Source organism: Gossypium hirsutum, chromosome A04 (assembly GCF_007990345.1).
Source record: "Gossypium hirsutum isolate 1008001.06 chromosome A04, Gossypium_hirsutum_v2.1, whole genome shotgun sequence".
NCBI lineage: Eukaryota > Viridiplantae > Streptophyta > Magnoliopsida > Malvales > Malvaceae > Gossypium > Gossypium hirsutum.
Window position 1 is genome coordinate 424,237 of NC_053427.1, and position 14,457 is coordinate 438,693.

Here is a 14,457-nt window from a genome sequence, read left to right on the forward strand (position 1 = left end):
ATTATCCTTCACTTTCTCTTTGCTTCACCAAGCTTTTCTTCACTTTCTTCTTCAACTAGTTGATTTTCATAGTAGAAAACAATCTCATAACACTGTAGGATGTGAAATTAGGCTATGGTTTTAAGGTAGAACTCAAAAAAAAACTCATGGAAGATTTTCTCTCTTTTTCTTTCTTTCTTCTCTCCCTTTTATTTTTTGTTGTCTAGTTGCTGCCGTCCCACCTTTCTCCTCCCTTTTATTTTTTGCTGTCGTCCCACCTTTCTCCCCTCTAGAAATCTCTATACTTTTCTTTTATTTCAATTTTAGTCCTTGTACTATCAACCAATCAAATTCCACCACATTTCAAGCATTATTTCCATAAATTCCCATTTTTCTTTACACCTCATCACTTAGATATTCTAACCTCATGATTGCGTATCCAAATATTATTTAATGATGGAAATTTTTCACTTAGGTCCTTCACCCACAATTTGAAAAAAATTACACTTTAGTCTCTATACTTTTTCACTTTATTCAATTTAGTTCATATTTCGATTTTCAAACTTTATATATCAATATGTCTCCATTTCAAATTCATTAAAAAATATTTACAAAATTTTCACCCATTTTCTTAAAATGGTAAATTTTCACTTTTGCCCCCTTAACCTTTTCATATTTATATTTTATCCTCATACTTTCTAAATTTTTACATTAGGGCCATAACACTTTTCATATTTTTACAATTTAGTCCCTTTCTTAATTTAATACATTATGCCATACTTCTTGATTCAACTTTTTTTAATTTTATACATTATTTCACCAATATTTTTATCTCGTATTATTTACAACCAAGGGGATTTTTGGGATGTTACAAGGTACTTGTGTTTGATATTTTTTTTAATATGGTACTTGTGTTTTTTATCTAATGTGGCACTTGTATTTAACAAAAGTTATACATTTTGGTGATTAGAGTAATTATGTTAACTTTTGACTGTTTAATTTATGTTTTAGAGTTGATGGAAATTCATAATTTACTATTAATATTAGCAACTAATCAACTCGAAAAAAAAATCATAGTCATCATATTAAATTTAATCAGACCTTAAACCAAATTTAAATTGGCAAAAGTTGTCAAGTTTTGAAATTAACATGGACAAATAAGTTTAGGGATCATATTGAGAAAAGTTGTTAAATTCAAGAACTAAATATTGTTTTATCCCTCAATTATATGATACACGAGTATGACATAAATATAATTAAATATAGACTAGATTATGAAGCATCCACGGTGTGGGTGAATAAAATTATGAAACAAATTTACTTATTAAATGTTTTTTTTTTGTAAAATCTAGATGATGCTTTAGTTGAAACGGTAAAGTTGAATGAAATTCATGGTGTATTTGGTTCAAGTTTCATTATTCGTAATTTAATTATTAATCTATAAAAATACAAAAAAGACAAAAACACTCAGAATTAGATATAACTTACTTTGAAAAAAGAATGAGTTATTGGTAATTTTCTAACTAGGCTGGGTCTCGATTTGATGAGTAAAAACAACTCAATTAAAATTTTATGAGTTTTTTTGGGTAATTTTCTAACTGAGTTGGCATTGAATCAATCATTTTGGACAATTCATTTTGTTTCTTTCATGATACATAAAGACTAATTATTTCAAAGTTCGTGATTACCTCTTCCAACAATATTGCCTCCAAGGTTTGAACCCGAGTCTTCTCTTAAGAGTGCAGTATATCTTATTATTAAACCAATGCTTGTTGATATATAAATTTAGGAGAAGGGTCCACTTACTAATAGTCAAATTGTAGTTTGCCCCTTCTACTAAAACATGGGTAAATTAGTCCCTGTAGACTAGTTCAAAGAGCAAACTGGTTTTTTTTGTTAAAAAATTCATCAATTTCTACTATTAAAAATTGGTCTATGTATGTTAAAATGAGGCACACGCGGTAAGCCACATTTAACTATTTGGTTATTTTGTCAGCAACGTCAATTTTTAGCAGTAGAAATGGATAAAATTTTTAATAGAAATTATTAGTTTGCTCTTTTTTTTTTGTTCAAAAAGAAAGTATCAAAGCAAAATAGAAACTTATTCGTTTTATCTTGTCATTGAGTTGGGAGCCTCAACCACCACAATATTATACACCGCCTAGCAAGATTCGTCAAAGATTTTCCATTCAACATTCATTCTTATGGCAAGGTTGGCCATTTCGTTCGCTACTCTATTCTTTTGTCTTAATACATGTACCACGCAAGATTCCTCTATTCGTTCCAATAAATCCTTCACTCTCCCCCCAAAAAGTTCTGATATCGAGTATGATCGCTTAACAGGTGAACTACCTCTATATAGTCTATCTCTAATTTGCTCTTTAATCTAACATATAGAGACCCCCACAACTCAGCTTCCAACATCGGGCAAATCTCTAACTTGCTCTTTAATCTAGCATATAGAGACTGATTTGCTTACTTTTTGAGTAAAAAAAATAAAATGCAATCTGACTTTCAATATAGGGACCTCTATAGTAATTTTACCAATTAAAGTACAATTTTATTTTAAAAAAATATTTCCTAAACTTGGATTGATCCCCATATTAGCATGAAAGCTCATTTTTTACTAAAATTAGCAAATTCTATTATATAGTAATTTAAATTAAGATTAATTTTTTTTTAAATTGTTGGACAAGACAATGCGAGATTTTCTCCCACCCATTCCCATTAACCGTCAAAACTAACGTCGTTTAATCAAACCCCATTTATTTATTTATTTATTTTTTTGCCATTCCTCTTTCCAGTGTCTCATTTTTCCTGTCAAAAAAAAATTCCTTTTTTTTCAGTCTGCTCTCCCTAAAAAGCTTCCATTTTTTTTCCTTTTTAAAATTCCTCTATTTCTCTCTTTCTTCACAACAACAACAAAAAAGTTTCAATCCAATCTCAATTATTCATGTCGGTATGTAATGTTTTTGGTTTTCTTTTTTTGTCTTCTCATTTCGTTAAAAAAGAGATTAGTTTTTGGTGTTTGATTTGATTTTTCTTTTATGGATTTGAGCTTTGGATTGTTTTGATTCATATCATTTTTGGGTTTTTTGTTCTTGGTTTTATTATATTGTTTTGATTGATTTTTGGGCAAGTTTTGTTTTTTTTAGGATTAAAACTTGATCCTTTTTTTTTTATCTTTTTATATGTTTTCTTTGGTGAGCTTTTCTGGGAATTCGTTTTGAACAATTTTTGTTTTTTATTTGTATAGCATTTTATCGATTTATTTATGTAATAACATAATTTTATGGTTGGTAATTTGATATTTTCTTTAAAAAGGTGATTAAAAATTGGAAGATAGATTTATATTAAATGAAAAATGGCATTCATTAAGCAAAATGGGTGATCTGTTTATGTACCATTAATTTTGAATATAGTTTTTGGTTAAACATTGAAGCCACTACAGGATCATTCATGAAAGTGAAGTTTTGCTTAAGGAAATTTAGCTTTTTATCATAATCATATAAATTTGTTCATATTATGAAGTACTTTATTGGATCTATGGCAATGCTTTATGCTTGGATATGTCACTTCAAGGTTAATATTTTGGTAGATTCCTTTCTATCTTGTTTTGAAGATAAGTTAAAACTTTTCACTGTATCCTCCATGAAAAGTATAAATGGAAATTCTTGTAACAAGATTCTTCTATTTAAAAATGGGTAAATTAGTCCCAGTTGTTAGATTAAAGAGTAATCTGATCCTTCTGTTAAAGTTTTCATATCGGTCTTGTACTATAATGTGCCACATGCATCTCAAGATGACATACATGAGCAGGATCAATGAGCTCTTTGATCTAATATATAAGTATTAATTTGTTTATTTTAAAGTAAAGGGAGCAAAATACAATCCGAATCCTAATACAAGAGCTTTTGTAGCTTTTGTAGTACTTTTACCCCTTTATTGCTCATTTTGAAGGGTTATATTTAAACCTATATTATATTATCAAAATTTGGATGTATTCGATTTTTAAAGTTCTTTATTTTCATATATGTATAGGATTTTTGGGTTGTCATATCTCCATACTCATGCGCCGTAGGCTTTAATGTCTAATTGATTGTATTGTGGCTATGGAGGCATGTCTTTTCTTTCACTATTCAGCCCACCTAACATCTCCCATGGATAAAAATTGTCACAAGTCAATGGCTGTATGGTTGTTTAAAACAGTTATTTTTGTGAACCAATAATGAGGTTTTGGTTGGTTTTAACTTTATTTTTCTCCAAGTATCTGTGTCTAATACCCGTTTCCGATGCTTATATAGAGATGAGTATAATATGACCTCAAAAAGACCGTCCAAATAGTTATGCAAAAGCCTGTATAGTAGCCTTATGGTAAACATCGAAGAATGGTCTATCAAATGCTCTAATTCCTTGTACCGGTTCTTTTCGAGTTTAAGAACCATCAAGGTAACCTTGTTTTACCATCGGACTATTGTTTGCTTGTTGATGAGTTTGGTATCGATATGTATATGATGGAGAACTCTTTAGGACTAAAAATTATGGCCAAGTTGTTATGATGTGCGGTTGAATATGTTGTAGCTATTGGTTACTTGGGGGAACCTTAGACATGCTCTATATTTTGTCTGTTTGGTTATGAGGATGTTAATGGGTGCATTGTACTTTTTGCTTAGGAGGACAAGGGTCGGCCATTGCCGAAATTTGGTGAATGGGATGTCAATGATCCTGCATCGGCTGAAGGGTTTACCGTGATTTTTAACAAGGCAAGGGATGAGAAGAAAACAGGTAGCAAACCTGAGTCACCAGCAAAAGCTGATGCTCACGGTAAACCTGGACCGGATCCTAGCAAACCCCAGAGTGTAAGTAAACTTCATACACTTCATTGTTGCATTGTTGCCATCTTTGTATTATTGTTATTAACCAAATCCGTTCATTTTCAGAAGAAATGGCTTTGCTGCGTTCAAGCACCACCGGCTGAATCTTGATGAAGTCCGGCACGTATACGAGCTTTCACAAGTACATTCAAGCCCCTCACCATGGATTCTTAAACAAAGATAAGATTTAATTATGGTGGGAGGGGGAGAAAAAAAGATAAACACACATACTGTATCTATATGTACTAATTTGGTGGGTTATTATATTATTAGAAGCTAAGCTGAGTTTATTTGTTGTTGTCATTTGCCTTGTTCATGTTATAAGCTGTAAAGCTTTTATTGACATTCTTTTCTTCTCTTCTCTTCTCTTCTTTCCACACACATGTATTTATGTATGTATATTTTCGTGGACATGTCATCGGCTGATAAACGAACTGTACGGAATTGATGTGTATATTTGGACATGGATACATATAGATATAATATGGTGAAAAACTTGGAACATATTGTAAAGTTGTGAGGCTAGGTATTGCGGTGGGGACGATTCACATTGTGCGGGATGAGGAAAGTTGTTTCTTTGGTGGAAGGGGATATTTATAAGGGAAAGGCCCCATTCATCGAGCTTTGCCACCTAAAAAAACCTGTCAGATGTGACGATTTGATGGGCGTCTTCAAGGGATCTTCTCAATATATCTTTTGCAGATTGTATGAGCTTCGATAACAAGAGCTCTATTTTGCCACAACTTGGGCAGGGGTATAAAAAGGAGCTTTTAAGATGAATACCCATATATTAATAGATCGTTATAATGAGTGGAAGTGATCCGAATTTGTTTGAAATTTTTACGATTCACTCGATATAATAATTTGATTAAGAAAACAAATATGGGATTGGGGAGTTTTATTTAAAAAGGAGTGGATCTAAGTAACTAAACTCATCTAAAAATAGGGCTAGTATTCAAGTTGAATATTGAATAAGTTCTTAAAAAATATTTTTTATTTAAATTTAATAATAAAAATATATAACTTTTTCACTATTAAATAAATAGTAAATTTGAACTTCCCAGCAGAAAAAAAAAAAAAACCCACAACCTGGCCATGGATAAGTATACCAAAAAGGCATATTTTTGAAAATTTAATACTTTTTTATAAGCTAGTTGGTGGTTCTTTGATTTTCTTCAACCTGACCAATGGGCTGAGGAGTTTGCTACTGTATGACAGCAACTAGGGTCCTTTGATTTGTTTATACACTGCGACTAATGATTATTTTACTAGATATTAGTTTACGTTTTGCCTTTACGAAAAAAAAGGTAAATTAATTTCCCCTAAATACTAACAAAAGGTGTACCTGTAACTGTCAGGTTTTATTCCATAACAGTAAAAATAGATAAATTTTTAAATAAAAATATTTAGTTTACTCTTTGATCTGTCGTACAATGATTAATTTTACTTTTTCTTAGTAGAGGAGGAACTTATAACACAAGGGCCTCAATGGTATTTTTATCCAACTTTACTATTGCAACTAAAATGGGTAAAAATATTGTAGAGGCATATGTATTAGAAATCAGATTATATTTTATTGCCTATTTATTAAAAAATGGGTAAATTAGTCCTTATATATTAGATAGAAAATCAAACTAGTTATTGCTGTTAACAATTTTATCTATTTTTGCTGTTAAAAATTAGCGTAACTGATAAAATAAATAAATAGTTACATATGCTGTGCCATGTGTACCTCAATCTGACATTCAAATATAGGTCTTTAATCGTAAAAATAAATAAATTTTTTAACAGAATGATTAATTTACTTTTTGATCTAATGTATAAAAATTAATTTACCCATTTTTAGATTAAAAAAGATAAAATATAATCTGAATCATAGTAATTTTACCACCAAAATCATATTTAATTTTTATATAAATTTATTACATGATTTAATTTCCCTTAAAATATGAACTGTTTTACTTTTTACCTTCTCATGCAATCGCCAACAAGCTTCTTTTATGTACGTTTTTCTTAGACAAATCCACCCTCTAGTACTAGTCAAAATTACAACCAAAAGGAAACGAATTGTGGGCTGGGGCTAGCCGAACTACAAAGCCGAAGAGCGGCTGCTACTCTCCAATGCTAGCGGTTCTTGAAAATTTGATTTTGACCCTTCTTTTTTTTTTCAAAATTTTCTTAGGGTTTTTTTTCCTATTTGGTTTCAATTTGGGTTTTCCCAAAGTTTTCCTTTAAAGGTAAGTTTTTTTCCCCTTCCCTCTATTGTTTCCTTCACTTATGGTCTGTTTTTTTTCGGGGTATGAGTTGGTTTACTTTTGCTTGTTGAATGTATCATTTCTTCGAATTCATTTTCAGTGTTGAATGATTTTAGGTTTTGGGTTCTAATTTTTTTTTTCAAGACGCTGACTTTTTGGTCAACGACATGTTTTTGTCTTTAGGTTTATTTAGTGTAGATGTATGTTTAGAAATCTTGGAAGCTGTTTTAGTGAAACAGAAAAACACGGGGATGATGAATTGGAGGGCTTTCTTTATTTTTTATTTTTTATTGTTAGGGACTGATTTTGGATGCTTTTGCAAGTTTCAACGCTATATTATAAGTATGTTGAATCTTGCAAGGTTGAATTTTTTTAGCAATGGCTGGTTTGTGGTGCAGCAGTGAGGAATTCTTTATAATTGAATGGTTTTACCATGTGGCACACTGCTTTTTTCTTTTTGGTGATATTATTTTTTAGGTTGAATTGGGTGTATGATGCATGTTTAGCATTCTTGAAAGATTTATTAATAATAGTAGTGAAAATAAGAACATGGGAATGATGAAAATGGAGTAGGGATTACCTTCTGGAGCACTATTAAGTTTCAATGGCTGGCTGGTTTGAGAAGTGGTGGAGAATTCTTTATAGTTGTCTTGTCTTCTTTGTTAGGGGCTATTCAAGCTCTTCTAAATAATGGAATACAATCTCTGTAGTTATCTTATGTGGACGAACCTCATGTTTAGTACCAACTATGCTCTTTAGCCTTTAGTCATACATTGTTTGCTGCTAGGTTTTTGAACATGAGGCAAGGCGAGGGAGAAGCAATATCCACTGTTGAACAGGTTGGTGTTCTTATCCAAATTGCATGTTGAATTTGCATATCATCTCTTTTTCCCTAGTTGCCCTTAGCGCAACGTTTTGGTTCTGTGTTTTAACCTATAAAAAAGAAAAAAGGAAGTTGAGTTCATAAGGTTCTCAGATGTGTTTTGCTTTATGAGCAGGCAATTGACTTGATTTCAGTAGTTAAGGAGATTCATGGGCTTAACTCACAGGAGCTGAATAAGTTGCTGAGAGACTCTGAAAATTTTACCATTCACTTTGTTACTGAAAAAGGTTTAGATGTAAAGGTACAAGTGCCTCATTTCATTATTGTCATGGTATCATTCTTCTGCTTTTCCACTGAAACATCTTGTATTGCATTGTGTTATCTTTCAGATTGACGTGGAAAAACTTGCAGGATTTCTTCCTTTGCACCTTATTGCAGTGCTTGTGTCATCTGATAGAGATGAAGCTCTGCTCAGATATTTATTATGTGGCATCCGGATTTTGCATTCCTTGTGTGAATTAGCCCCTCGCCATACTAAACTTGAGCAGGTTGCACTAATTATACACATCTGGTTGTTTTTCTATTCTAATAATTTTAATTCTCTTTTTGTTCCATTATTTGCTGCGTTTGTTCTTGAATATAACAAGGACTTGATACAAATTGAACTGCAATAAAGGGACAATTTCATTATATCTCTGTACTTTTCAGTTTTCTTTGGAAAAATGTTAATACATCAAAATGAAGGCTGGAAGAAGGATACTGCTGCATAGGATAAATAAGTCACTGCTTAACTGTCAACTGTTTTCATTTCTTTCATTTCAATGCCTGGACTTTGATCTTAGGTATAAGATTGAAATCATTCTTGGTTACGAGGGATACTGTAGGATAAATAAGTTTAGCTCCTTAATTTTAAACTTTCCTCGTGTTATTTCATCCCGTATTTTGTTCTTTGGACTTAGTTATAAGATTGGAAATATATTATTTAGATATAACTTGGATAACAACAACTTATATTCTGCCTCCAGTACTGTAATGCTTTATATATATAGCAAGCCTCAGCTATACCTTGAGATCGACATACATCCTTGATTAAGTCAAGAATAAATTTGCAACATCTTGCAAATTTCTAAAGGACTTCAAGTTTAAGCTGCACCTTTGCTCTATGAAGGCCCTTAACTTAAAGACAGAACTATGGTTATTACAGATGGTACTTGTTTAGTACTATAACTGCATTGTTTACTTTATCTTATAACTCATTCTAATGCTTCATTTTTCTTTGTTCACCTGCCAATATACTACATGACGTAGAAGGTTTAGAAGATTTTTTGTTACTGTGGGGTTTTTTCTCCTAATACTTTTATAATGTTTACAGATTCTGCTTGATGATGTAAAAGTATCAGAACAGCTGATTGATCTGGTCTTTTATGTGCTGATTGTTCTCAATGATTATAGACAGGTTCTTTTTATCCTTTACTTCATGTCTTATCTTCCTCAAATTTGTTTTTCTCTTTATTCCAACGTGCTTCATTTTGTAGGACATCCATGATTCAGGTCCTGTGCCAGTTTTGCTTTCTGCACTTGTTGCATGTAGTTTTTATCTATTGACTGGATGTATATCTTCACAGTGGCAAGATCTGGCTCTTGTGATGGTGGCACATCCTAAGGTATGACTGAGTTGACATTATTATGAACTTATTTGAGGGAAAATGAGATGGTTTACATAAAGTTATTTATGGAATTATTATGCAGGGTATTGCTCTTATCTTTATTAACTTATTTTCTTTACTCACCACTTCCTTAGCAATTCATGACAATACTATATAGTCTTATTGAGATCTTCAATCCATTATGTCTGTTGACCTAATTGATCTAAATTCCATTACAGGTTGACATGTTTATGGATGTAGCTTGCAGAGCAATTCATTTAGTTGTCAGGTTTCTCCAAAACAAGCTATCTGTTCAGCATATCGAAATTTGTGTCAAGTCGAGTTCAACAACTGAATCAATGGTTAACTATCTTTGCCAACAATGCGAGGCTTCATTACAGTTCCTTCAGTTGTTGTGCCAACAAAAACCGTTCCGGGAGCGCTTACTGAAGAATAAGGTTTGCATACCAGCATATTATTTATGTATTCATCTGGCATAAAGTAATGTATTAAGAGGTATTACCTGCATGCCTTTCTTGGTAGACGTAATTCGTTTTAGCCAAAATATTTATTTATTTACTGGCATTCCCTTGTGGAAAACAAGAGGAAGATTATGAGTCAAAAGAAACTGAGATCTAAAATGTTAAAATTTTCATTTAGGCAATTAAAAAAAATTATGGTTTCAATAAAGCGTACTCATCGTAATTTGTTAATAATTGTATGGAAGATCTTCAGGAGATCCCCGTGAAGGTTTGAGTCCTTTTGACTTTACTTATTGAAGTATTTTTATGGTCCACTGGGATTGATTGCATTTTTTAATTAGACCAATGTGATTTCCTCTTTGGCTTCAGGAACTCTGTGGCAAAGGTGGTATTCTTTTTCTGGCTCAATCCATCCTGAAGTTACATGCGCCAGATTTTGCAGAATCCTCTGCAATTGTGGCTGCATTATCTAGGCTGAAAGCTAAAGTCCTGTCAATTGTAAGTCCTAGGCTTGGGTATCTGTTTTGGCTATACATGTGGAGGTTTGAGATGTTTTAAAATCTTCTACGGCTCCTTTTCAATGTGGCACTAACATAAATGAAGTGACCTATTTATGCAGTTATTGCATTTGTGTGAAGCAGAAAGCATTTCTTACCTTGATGAGGTTGCCAGCTCTCCAGCAAGCCTGGATTTGGCAAAGTCTGTTGCATTTGAGGTTAGTTTTTGGATGGTTATGCAACTTTTTCTTTATTTTTTTGGATAGAGAATTGTACTCAGAATTGTCTGCCTAGATGCTTGCCTTTAATACAATAATCATAATGAGGCAGGTCCTTGAGTTGTTGAAGACAGGACTTAGTAAAAATCCCAAGCATCTCAGTGCTAGTTCTGATAGAACCTATCCTATGGGGCTTCTTCAACTTAATGCAATGCGTCTAGCTGACATCTTCTCCGATGATTCAAATTTTCGATCATACATCACTGTGTACTTTGTAAGTTATTATGGTCAGACTTCAAAATTTGCTCCTTAGGTTTTTGGAGATGCTATATCAGTACTTCTGAGACTGCTAGTAGAATGTTATTTTCAAAGATATGGTAGCTATAACTTCTCTTTTACTAGTTTTTTTTTTTATCAAAATTTGCATAATTCCCAGAAGATGAAAACCTTATAAACTTTTGTGGCAAAATATTCGAACTTTTTGCTGGATTGTCTTGTAAATTTGACACATTTGGTGTTCTATATTATCCCTTGTCTGCATGCTTTATGGTAAGATTTGTGACTGCCTCTTTTATGCTTCTTCAGACTGAATTTTTGAGCGCAATATTTTCACTCTCTCATGGAGATTTTCTGTCCATGTGGTGTTCTGCTGATCTCCCTGTAAGGGAAGAAGATGCTACCCTGTATTATGAAGTCTTTGCTGCAGCTGGATGGGCTTTAGATTCAGTTTCATCATCGGATCTATCGAACACATCAAATCTGGAATTCACTTTTATCCCTAACAGTAACATGTCTCAGGCTTCCTATGTGCATCAAAGAACATCTTTATTTGTCAAAATAATTGCAAATCTTGATTGTTTTGTTCCAAACATCTGTGAAGGTAAATTTCCACCTGAGTGATAGCAAGTTCTGTAGGAAATATGTGGGATTCTTTTATGTTAATTGAATTATCTATTTTAATCCACAGAGCAGGAGAGGAACCTCTTCCTTCACAAGTTTCTTGGGTGCTTGCTGATGGATCCATCTAAGCTATTACCGAGTTATGCCTTCATCACTGGTCCACAGAAAGCTTCTGCTGTTCAGAGGAACCTGCGTAAGTATCTTGTTGAACTTGGTTTCTTTTTTCCTCTTTGCAAAATTTATCTTGTTCCTTACGAGTAACCTGTTTATGTAGGTTCCCTGTTGAGTCATGCAGAATCTTTGATTCCTACTTTTCTGAATATGGAAGATCTGCAGCTCTTGAGGTGATCTGGGGTTCATGTTTTATTTATGAAATTCCTGCTAAGTAGCATTAGAACTTAGTAACAGTTTGCTATATTATGCTTTCCTGTATAAACGAGCACGGGTTTCTTGCAACACCACAAAAATGTTTGAATCACCACATTCAACCGATGAGTATTCATACTAACTAAACCTTAATATAATTTCATCTTGTGTGGCATCTTTTTGATATGCTACCATGAGTGATATAGTTCATTTTTAAAACATCCTTAAAAGGGTTGTCCATACAATTTTACTTTTCTAGCAAGTGTAACACATTTCAGAGGCTTTGCTTGCTGTATTCAAATTGATCCATGTTTCAAGATCATTACTACCCACTTATCTGTTTGAGTTTATGGATGGTCCGACATTATTGATTTATCTTCTTAAATGCTCTTTTTCAGAGTATTCTTTGACAATTTACAATTACTGATGAATCCTTCTGAATTTGAAGAAAACCGAGTTCAGGTAAACCTTCCTTATCTTATAAATGATTAATATACTGTTCCTATCTTCGATCCCTCTGTCGTGTACGGTATTTTTCTTCGTTTTTATACTTTAAATGTTTTGAAACTATCTGCTTCTTTTAAAAGATATAGAAAAGTAGATTTGAGGAGTCAAGTTTTCAAAATCAATTTGCCAGAACAATAAGTGAATGTTGGAAGTTCATTTGGTAAAACAAATTTAAATAATAAGTGTTGGTGGTTCAAACTTCAAGCCATGTTTGACAAAAAATGTTTGATTGGTGAGACAAAGTAAGACATAAGACAGATTTAGCTCCAATTATATTTTGGACCAGTGAACTTCGTTATAATAATATCATTTCTAGCGAAATCTTTAGTGTCAGAAGCTATTATTTTGGCATTGGTGCACATGAAATCTCTTGGCTTATTTTTCATTTTCCTTTATCTTTTAAATCCAACACTTAGCATTGTTTTATAACTGATAGGATGATCGAAATTTAGGGGGTTGCTCGTCTCCTTTACTAAGAAGAGAACCTCCAAATCTTAATAATCGAAATGGTAACCTGAAAGAAGAAATGTCTGAGAATTCTGCTTTCCAAGAAGAGCATTTTTATGTCAGAAACAGTCATATGGATCAAGCTGATGGTGTAACAAGGCGAGACATGATAGATGATAAAGATAAATCTATTACACCTAGTGGTTTGAAAGAGATTGATAGAGATGTGCAGAACGTTGAAACAAGCGGGTCAGATACAAGTTCCACAAAGGGTAAAAATGCAGTTGATAAATTAGCAGAGCGTCAGAGAGAAAATGCAGATGTTCGAGAAGATGAAAAAGTTGAAACCGTTCAAACTGAAGAAAAGCATAGAAGGAAAAGGAAGCGAACTATAATGAATGACGAACAAGTGACGATAATGGAAAGGGCCCTTCTGGATGAACCTGAAATGCAACGAAATACTGCTTTGATACAATCATGGGCTGATAAATTAAGTCATCATGTATGTAAAATAGTTCTAGACATTTATTTTTGATCTAAAGTTAATTTGGTTATTCATTTGAAATAACATGTTTTTTTTTTTGTTTCGCAGGGCTCAGAGGTTACATGTTCACAGCTGAGGAACTGGTAAGGAAGACACCTCTTGTAGTATTTTACATGCCAAGAGTTCTAGAAACTATTCTGAGATTATGAGGTAGCTTCTTTAATGATAAAAATAAAGAATTGGGGGAAAAAACAGAAATTCAGAAAACTTATAGTAACTGGTATGCTAAGAGTTCTATGGTAAGAAACATGTATTTTGTTGCTTCAAAAGCATTGATTGGTATAATTCGTGTTTATTAGTTAATAGATTCTGTTGATTAACAGTCTTTTTGCACATTTTTTTAAGTTCTTGGTACTAATTATTTTACTGCCATCAGGCTCAACAACCGGAAGGCTAGGCTGGCACGCTTAAGTAAGGATGCTCGTCCCCCTCCAGAGCCTGACAATGCCTTTGCAGGAAAGCAGGGTGGGCCACAACAAGGTCATTCATTAAGAGCTCCTGATAGTCCTGGTCAAGAGACTACCCCATCGAATACCAGAGGCACTCGAAGCATGTCAAGAATGAACACCAGTGAAAACCCAGTGGCTCCAGAATTTGTTGATTATGGTGCTGCAGAATTTGTTCAGTGCAAGGCAGGTCAGTTTATAGTGCTTGTAGATGGAAGAGGTCAGGAGATTGGCAAGGGAAAAGTGCATCAGGTGCAAGGCAAATGGTGGGGAAAGAGCTTGGAGGAATCAGGGTCGTGTGTTGTCGATGTGGTCGACCTAAAGGCTGATAGATGGGTGAAGCTACCCTACCCATCTGAATCCACAGGTACCTCATTTGAAGATGCTGAAAAAAAGCTTGGGGTAATGAGAGTTATGTGGGATTCAAACAAAATATTCATGTTACGACCTCAATAAATTTCAGTCTTTGTTGA

The 14,457-nt window shown here is 33.1% G+C and overlaps 2 protein-coding genes across 3 annotated transcripts; both read left to right on the plus strand.

The window, feature by feature from the left end:
• Positions 1–2,771: 2,771 nt before the first annotated feature.
• Positions 2,772–5,196, plus strand: LOC107931082 (protein NOI4). Its single transcript, XM_016862872.2, has 3 exons — positions 2,772–2,938; positions 4,653–4,838; positions 4,920–5,196. Exons 1-3 carry the CDS (start codon positions 2,933–2,935, stop codon positions 4,962–4,964), a joined length of 237 nt encoding a protein of 78 aa, XP_016718361.1. The 5' UTR covers positions 2,772–2,932; the 3' UTR covers positions 4,965–5,196.
• A 1,662-nt stretch (positions 5,197–6,858) lies between these two features.
• Positions 6,859–14,457, plus strand: LOC107931153 (nodulin homeobox). Of its 2 annotated transcripts, XM_016862940.2 has the most exons (17): positions 6,859–7,090; positions 7,896–7,947; positions 8,107–8,232; positions 8,321–8,479; positions 9,304–9,387; positions 9,467–9,595; positions 9,817–10,035; positions 10,429–10,557; positions 10,679–10,774; positions 10,887–11,048; positions 11,360–11,654; positions 11,742–11,867; positions 11,949–12,018; positions 12,439–12,502; positions 12,984–13,496; positions 13,587–13,621; positions 13,915–14,457. In XM_016862940.2, exons 2-17 carry the CDS (start codon positions 7,906–7,908, stop codon positions 14,438–14,440), a joined length of 2,775 nt encoding a protein of 924 aa, XP_016718429.1. In that variant the 5' UTR covers positions 6,859–7,090; positions 7,896–7,905; the 3' UTR covers positions 14,441–14,457. The 2 variants fall into 2 exon arrangements, with proteins under 2 accessions (XP_016718429.1, XP_016718428.1); XM_016862939.2 differs by lacking the exon at positions 6,859–7,090 and having other exon boundaries at positions 7,120–7,947.

Coding starts and splice junctions, on each gene's coding strand:
- LOC107931082 (XM_016862872.2), top strand. Junction 4,839..4,919: donor ATCCTAGCAAACCCCAGAGT/GTAAGTAAACTT, acceptor GTTCATTTTCAG/AAGAAATGGCTTTGCTGCGT.
- LOC107931153 (XM_016862940.2), top strand. CDS start 7,906: ATGAGGCAAGGCGAGGGAGAAGCAATATCCACTGTTGAACAG. Junction 12,019..12,438: donor GAAGATCTGCAGCTCTTGAG/GTGATCTGGGGT, acceptor GCTCTTTTTCAG/AGTATTCTTTGACAATTTAC. Junction 13,622..13,914: donor TGTTCACAGCTGAGGAACTG/GTAAGGAAGACA, acceptor TACTGCCATCAG/GCTCAACAACCGGAAGGCTA.